The sequence below is a fragment of the Carettochelys insculpta genome, chromosome 6, assembly GCF_033958435.1.
Source record: "Carettochelys insculpta isolate YL-2023 chromosome 6, ASM3395843v1, whole genome shotgun sequence".
In the NCBI taxonomy this organism is placed as follows: domain Eukaryota; kingdom Metazoa; phylum Chordata; order Testudines; family Carettochelyidae; genus Carettochelys; species Carettochelys insculpta.
The window spans coordinates 120,734,331-120,742,069 of record NC_134142.1 but is presented as its reverse complement, the minus strand read 5'-3'; the positions used below and the strand labels follow the sequence as shown (position 1 = coordinate 120,742,069).

Below are 7,739 nucleotides of genomic sequence, written 5' to 3'. Positions count from 1 at the left end.
TCCATGCCCAGTGCCACAGGGTGTTGTGTGCAGAGGGGCCTAGGCAGAGCTGTGGGGTGGGGGAGCCCAGGCCTGGGCTTGCAGGGCTGTGGGTCGGGACTGAGGAGCACTGGTCAGTCACAGGGTGCTGGTCTCCCTCCCCACATGCTCCCCTGCCCTCTAGGACCAGCCCAGCACAGGCTGTGGGCGGCCCTGCAGATACGCATCTCCCGCCTGCTGTGCAGGTTGCACAAGGGGCATTTCACACAGTAACGGCCGTGCTGGGACCCCGCGCCTGGGCCGTCCCGATAACCCCTGGGGCTGTTACACCGCAGGCTGCAGCACTGGGCCCCTGGCCACAGGGAATGGGCTGGTGCCAGCTACCCCCAGTGCCAGGCTTGGGGTCCCTGCCTCTGCCCCTGCCCCTGCCTGGCCTGCACTCACTGCAGGTGGCCTCTCAGAGCAAGGGATCCCCGGCACTGCCATGGGCTGAAACACAAGGGAGCTGGGACTGGCGGGGGGTGGTCAGACAGAGCCTGGCCCAGCCCTGCCTGGCCTGCAGGGAGCAGGGTGGAAGAACTGGCCAGTGCAGAGCTCTGGGGTGCCAAGGGGGTCTCCTGCTTCCCATGGTGCCCCCCAACAGCTGGCACTGGTGCCCCGGCAGCTCCCCTCCACCCCCATGAGTCCCACTTCCAACCGCCTGGGGAATGAAGGGCAGCCCTGGGACCCCATGTGGGCTCAGCCAGGGTTCTGCCTATAGTCCCAGCAGAGCTTTGTCAGCTCCAAGAGCCCTCTGTCTGCTCCGGTGTCACACTGCCACCGGCCCTGCCCAGGGCACCTGCCTCCCACCCCCAGGGCCGGAGCGCAGCCCCTGGCGAGAGACCTGGCCTGGCCTGATGCTCTGCCCCCTAGGACCTGCCCAGTAAGCAGCCAGCTTAGCCAGGGCCTTGGCCTGGTGCATCCTGGGAGAATCCTTAAGTAGGGAGGTTGAGGTCGGGCCCGCCAGCCTGGCTGTCTGTGAGTGGCAAATGCAGGCCACAGCTTCTGCAAATCCACGCCAGGACGTACATAGACGCCCCCAGCGATTCAGTTGTCTGTCTGGAAATGGGCCCAGGAGAAGGAGCCAGGACCAGCGCTGGCCCAGGGGACATGGCCCTTCCCAACCACAGCAATTATAGCACTAGTGCCTCCCACCTGCTCCCTCGTACGCTGCTCTGTGGGGTCACCTGTCTGGAGTTAGGTTCTGGAGCACGTCCAATTGGAGCCTGTTTTGAAGTCGAGTCCTTCTCGGCTGTACCTTACCCCATCGTTCCACACAACACGACCACAAAACAGCATTTTCAGCTGGAGGAAACAGTTCTTTGCCCACGGGTGGTGGTCACAGATAGGGGAGGTTAAACCTCCCCAGAGAGCCAGGCATGGCCCAACCACACTCCGACCCCAGGGCCCTCCTGATTTCGAGGGCTCTCTGTCCGTGACTGGCTGCCCAGCTTGCCCATGGGCTGGGGCTGACCTGGGCTGGGGCCAGATTTCCTACCCGGTGCCCCTGGTGCTCTGGGGGAGTGCTGGCCTGTGGCAGCCAGCGACCCCAACAGGGGGATGTAAGGCACAGCCCGGGGCCAGCAGGGGCAGTGCGGGGCGCTGGGTTGTGTGGGCAGGGAAGGGGCAGGGCCTCAGGGCTGGGGACTAGCCTCCCCTAACCAGAGCTTCCCACACAGCCCAGGTCTGTACCGAGAGGAACCCCACCACCTGCGCTGATTCACTCCAGCACCGAACAGAAACAATCCACTGGAAGATTGGCCCAAAAGAAATGTGATGCAATTGAACAAGAAGTGCAGAGTCCTGCACCTGGGATGGAAGAATCCCGAACATTGTTACAGGCTGGGGACCGACTGGCTCAGCAGCAGTACAGTGGAAAGGCACCGAGGGATTATGGTGGTTGAAAGGCTGGATATGAGTAAACAGTGTGTTCTTGTAACCACGGAGGCCAATGGCACAATGGTGCATTAGGAGGAGCATTTCGAGCAGCTCTAGAGAGGTGGTTGTTCCCCTCTGTTTGGCACTGCTGAGGCCACATCTGGAGTATTGCATCCAGTTCTGGGCCCCCCCAGTATAGAAAGGCTGTGGATGTGGATGTGCTGGAGCAGGTTCGGCAAAGGGCAACAAAAATGATGAAGGGGCTGGCGCACATCGCCGATGAGGAGAGGCTGAGGGATTTGGGCTTGTTTAGTTTACAGAAGAGAAGACTGAGGGGTGATTTGATAACAGCCTTCAACTCCCTGAAGGGGGCTCTAAAAGGGATGGAGAGAAACCGTTCTCAGGGGTGACCGACAGCAGAACAAGGACCAATGGTCTGAAGCTACAGAGGGAAGAGGTGTAGGTTGGATATTAGGAAAAAACTACTTCACCAGGAGGGTGGGGAAGCACTGGAATGTGTTATCAAGGGAGCTGGTGGAATCTCCATCCCTGGAGGTTTTTAAGTCCTGGTTTGGCAAAGCCCTGGCTGGGATGGTTTAGTTGGGGTTGGTCCTGCTTGGGGCAGGGGTTGGACTCGATGCCCTCCTGAGGTCCCTTCCAGCCCTGTGATTCTATGATTCTGTGCACCCAAGCGCCAGCCAGAGCCCACAGCTCTGCCCCGGCAACATGGGGAGCACAAAGGCACCGCGATGGCTGGAGACATTTCCTCTGCCTGGCCCTGGGCAGGAAGGAACCACACGCGGGGTCCGAGGAAAGCGCTGTTTTATTGTGGGGAGTCTCAGGCAATGAGCTCTGGGGAGCTGGGGCAGGGCTGGGACCTGCGGCCCAGGGGAGCCAAGGGCAGGGAGCAGGGGCGCCCCCAGCGGGGTGCAGGGGGCAGGCCCAGGCCAGCGGAGCCGTGAGAGCAGCAGGGCCACCTGGGGGGAGCAGCCCCATCAGTACCCGCAGATGAAGGGCAGGTGAGTCTGGCAGCTGACGCTTCTCCAGTGCCCACCTGGCAGAGAGAGCGAGTGAGGCTGGTGCCCTCCTGGGAAGCACCTGGCACCCCGCAGCCCCTCTTCTCCCCCTGCCCCAGGGACACACCTGGCCCCAGTTCCCCCTCACACAGCCCTCAGAGTCTGTCTCGCCCCGATTCCCCCTTCTCCACACCAACCCTGGGGCCCCCCAGCGGCAACTCCCCCTCCCCCTGCCCCAGCCCCCAGGGCCCCTCACCTGCGGTGCACAGGGCCACGCATGTTTTCCCATTGCGGCTGCGGCTCCCCGAGGCCCAGTTGTTGTAGTCCCAGGGAGTTCCATCCTCCCACTTGCAATACGGGCGTCCACCCTGCAAGGGAAGGAGCTGGGTGGGAACTGCAGGGCACCTGGGGACCTTCCCCACGCGGCCGAGGCCATCGCTGAGTGACCAGGGTCCTGGGGCTGTGACTCCCTGGGGTGGAGCCAGAACACGCCCCACGCACGCTGGCACCCATCTGTGCCTGAGCACTGGCCCCAGGCTCCTGGAGGGCAGCTGGGCTCAGCCAGCCCCAAGCCAACTCCCAGCCCCTGGGCAGGGAGAGTGGGGACAAAGCCCCAACGTGCCAGAGGCCAGCGGGGCTTGGTCTGGTGCTGCCTGGGGTGGGGTCCCAGCTGGGGACACAGAGCTGCTCTGGGGTGTCAGCCCCAGGGGACATTGCATGTGGGGGTCTGGGGGCCCCCAAGCCCTGGCTGGGGTATGGGCAGCAGGGCCAGACACTCTCCTTACCGAGGAGGCGGTGATGCCCCCGACCCACACCTGGGCCTGGTTGGTACCAGATTTCGCCATGCGGCGCAGCTGCTCGTTGACCTGGGAGCTGTGGATGGAGGCCAGGTGCCCACGGAACTTCTGTGCGCAGTGGGCCTGGGGGGAGAGAGAGAGTGGGGCAGCCACGGACTGGCCCTGGCCATTGCCCCACACACCATCCCCTCCCCCTCTGCTCCACCCCACACACCTTCCCCCTCTGCTCCAGTCCCATACGCCATCACCTCCCCCTCTGCTCCACCCCACACACCATCCCCTCCCCCTCTGCTCCACCCCACACACCTTCCCCTCCCCCTCTGCTCCACCCCACACACCTTCCCCCTCTGCTCCAGCCCCATGCTCCGTCCGCTGAAGCCACACACCGTCTATCTGCCCCATGGACCATCCACCCATTCCACCCTCCGCCGCCAGCTCACCTCAGCCATCTGAAAGTTCTGTTTCTTGTTCACCAGCACATAATGGATCTTCCAGCGCCTTGCACCTCTCACCGGGGAGTTCCTGCCCTCACCACGGCCCAGCAGCTCCAGCCCCACTGGCTTCTCCTCCCAAACAGAGCTGCCCAGCTCAGCTGGCACCTGCAGCTCCAGAGCGCCCTGAGCTGGGGGTGGAAGAGACCAATGGGCCTTGCCAGCCCCACGGTGCACCAGCCGCACAGGGGTGGGGATGTCCTACTGGCTTCAGGGACCAGCCGATGAAACGGACGGGGCGGGGGGCTTGGGGGCTGGGTTCCAGGACACACAGAGCTTGGCTGGGGGATGGAGGGTGGGGGGGTGGCACCCAGGTGCCAGGACAGAGCAAGGCTGTGGGTCAGGGGACCCCAGTGACCAGAGGGAAGCAGGGCTGGGGGTGGCAGAGAGCTGGGCTGGCCGGGCTGCGCTCTGACCCAAATCCAGGGGGCCCTTAAAGTATCCCCTGGTTGGGGGTCCCCACTGGGGGCAGTGGCTTGTGGGTCAGGCACCTTTCAGGGCTGGGGGAGGGGCTCCACTTACAGAGACGGCCGCCACCTGCAGCCCCCAGAAGGGCCAGCACCAGGATCAGCTCCATCTGGGGCAGTCCTGGGGAGACACCAGGAGAGAGAGATTGGCAGCTCCACCCACCTAGAGCCCCTCTCTGCCCACTGCCACTCCACCGAGTCCCCACTGCCCCCAGCCTGAAGCCCCCCCAGCAGCCGCACAGAGCCCCCACTGCCCCCAGCCTGGAGCCTCCCCCCCAACCCTCATCAAGTCCCCCTGGACCCCTAGCCTGTATCTCCTCCACCACCCCACTGGGCTCACACTGCCCCCCAGCCTGGATCCCCTCTGCTGCCCTCACCAAGCCCCCACTGACCCCCAGCCTAGAGCCCCCCCGGCCCTCATCAGACTAGACTGACACCTTTCTGTTAGATCCCTCCCACCTCTTCTCTCTGAGGTCCCCCACCAGCCATCCCAGCCCCTTTTATGGGCCCTAGCAGGAAGCTGGGGATGGGGAAACAGCCAGTATCAGCTCCCAGCCCCTTGTTCCCTCCCCCCCATGTCCCCCAGCTTGCAACATCCCCACACACAGCTTCAGCTCTGACCCATCAGCAGCCTCATGGCCACCCCTAGGGACTGGCAGGGTGGTGCTACATACAAGCTCTCCAGAGGGTGCCCTGACGCCTCAGCGACCGTAGGGATCGTGGGTCCAACCACTTCCTCAGGGTAACTGTCTGAGGGCTCCCCGCCACTCGGGGACCCTTTTCAGAGAGGCCAGGACGTCAGGCTGGGAGAGCCGGGGCTGCAGCTCAAGAGAGAGGGGCCACAGCAGAGCTGTGGTCCGGGAGCCCCCGGCTGGGCTAGCAGGTGCAGTGGGGAGGGAGAAAGGGGCTCTGCACAGTTCTCTGGGGGTGGCAGAAGACGTGTCTGAGAAGGAATGGGACGGGCTGGCTCTGAGGGGTCATGCTGATCTGGGGAGGGGGCGAGAAGGGGCTGATGGGGCCCTGGCCCTGGGCTCTCACTCCAGGCAGTCACAGAACTGGAAGGAACCTTGAAAGGACATCAGGTCCAGTCCCCTATGCTCATGGCAGGACCAAGCACTGTCTCTACACCACCCCGGTAGGTGTTTGCCTAACCTGCTCATAAATGTCTCCAGGGATGGAGATTCCACAACCTCCCTAGGAAATTCATTCCAGTGTTTAACCACCTGACAGGAGGATTTCCTAATGCCCACCTTAAACCTCCCCTGCTGCAATTTAAGCCCATTGTTCCTTCTCCTGTCCTCAGAGGTTAAGGAGAACATTTTTCCTCTCTCCTCTTTGTAACGACCTTGTAGGTATGTGAGAGCTGCTGTCATGTCCCTGCTCAGTCTTCTCTTTTCAGACTAAATAAACCCATTTCTTTCAATCTTCCTTAATCGCTCGTGTTTTCTAGACCTTTAATAATTTTTGTTGCTCTTCTCTGGACCTTCTCCAGTTTGTCCACGTCTTTTCTGAAATGTGCCCCCAGAATTCGACACAATACTCCAGCTGAGGCCTAATCAGCACAGCATAGAGTGGAAGAATTAAACCGTGTGTCTTGTGCACAACGCGCCTATTAATACACTCCAGAATCATGTTTGCCTTTTTTGCAATAGTGTCACTCTGTTGACTCATCCTCAGCATGTGATCCACTATGACCCCAAGATCCCACTCTGCAGAACTCCTTCCTAAGCAGCCTCTTCCCGTTCTGTATGTGTGAGACTGATTGTCCCCCTCTAAGTGGAGGGCTTTGCACTTCTCTGTATTGAACTTTGCCCTATTTGCCTCAGACCATTTCTTCAGGTTGTCCAGAGGGCAGGACAAGGAGTAATGGTGTGAAATTGAAGAGGGGGAGGTGTAGGTTGGATATGGGGAAAAACTACTTCACCAGGAAGGTGGGGAAGCACTGGAATGTGTTGGCTAGAGAGGTGGTGGAATCTCCATCCCTCGAGGTTTTTAAGGCCTGGCTTGACAAGGTCCTGGCTGAGATGACTCGGATGGGGTTGATCCTGCTTGAAGCAGGAAGCTGGACTAGATGACCTCCTGAGGTCCCTTCCAGCCCTGGGATTCTATGATCCTATGATTTTGAATGATCATCCTGTCCTCCAAAGCACTTTCAACCTCTTCCTGGTTGGTATCGTCTGCAGACCTTATAACCGTACTCTCAGTTACATTATCTAATGGTTGATGAAGATATTGAACAGAATTGGTCCCAAAACTGATTCCTGCGGAACCCTCCTTCCAGCATGACTTTGAACCATTGATAACTACTCTCTGGGAATGGGTTATACAAGAATTATCCACCCATCTTATAGTAGCCCCGTCTACATTGTATTTCCCTAGTTTACTTACAAGAAGGTCAGATGAGATGGCATCAAACACTTTACTAAAGTCTGGGTGTACCACATCTAACACTTCCCTCTGATCCCTGAGGCTTGTTATCCATGCAAAGGAAGCCAGCAAGATGGTTCGACAAGATTTGTTCTTTACAGATCCACATTGTTACTTATCACCATATTATCTTCTAGAAGTTTGCAAATGGGTTTAATGATTTGTTCCCTTATGTTTCCCATGGGGCACAGAAGTGAAGCTGGCTGTGCTGTAGTATCCTGAGCTGTCTTTATTTCTCGTTTACCTAGATGGGGACTGTTGCAGTCTTCAACAATTTCTCCAGGATGCCATAACTTTTCAAAGATGATAGCTAATGACTCAGATACCTCCTCAGTCAGCTCCTCAGTTATCTGAGGGCACATCTCAGCCCGCTCCAGTGACTTGAAGACTCTTGACTTTCTAAATAATTTTACTTGCTCTTTTCCCATTTTAACGTCCACCCCTACCTCATTTTCCCCAGCATGCGCTGTGCCAGGTGTCCAATCACCACCAACTTTCTCGGTGAAGACCAAAACAAAGAAGGCGGTAAGCACCTCTGCCACTTCCAAGTGTTATGTTGTGTTCTGTTATCCCCAGTGTTTTGTGATGGGGGAGTATTGGCTGGGGGCCCCATCCTGAGTGTTGCTGGGGACTGGAGCAGATGCT

At 59.3% G+C, this 7,739-nt stretch overlaps 1 protein-coding gene across 1 annotated transcript; it reads right to left on the bottom strand.

Annotated features, from left to right (window-relative positions):
- Positions 1–2,891: 2,891 nt before the first annotated feature.
- LOC142015164 (proteoglycan 3-like) lies at positions 2,892–4,158 on the bottom strand. The gene is made up of 4 exons (XM_074998579.1): positions 4,150–4,158; positions 3,698–3,832; positions 3,169–3,280; positions 2,892–2,950 (listed from the first exon to the last, which is right to left on the bottom strand). The coding sequence occupies exons 1-4, from the start codon at positions 4,156–4,158 to the stop codon at positions 2,892–2,894; spliced, it is 315 nt and encodes a 104-aa protein (XP_074854680.1).
- Between the last annotated feature and the right edge of the window lie 3,581 nt (positions 4,159–7,739).

Coding starts and splice junctions, on each gene's coding strand:
- LOC142015164 (XM_074998579.1), bottom strand. Junction 3,281..3,697: donor GGGGCATCACCGCCTCCTCG/GTAAGGAGAGTG, acceptor CTTCCCTTGCAG/GGTGGACGCCCGTATTGCAA. Junction 2,951..3,168: donor CGTGGCCCTGTGCACCGCAG/GTGAGGGGCCCT, acceptor TCTCTCTGCCAG/GTGGGCACTGGAGAAGCGTC.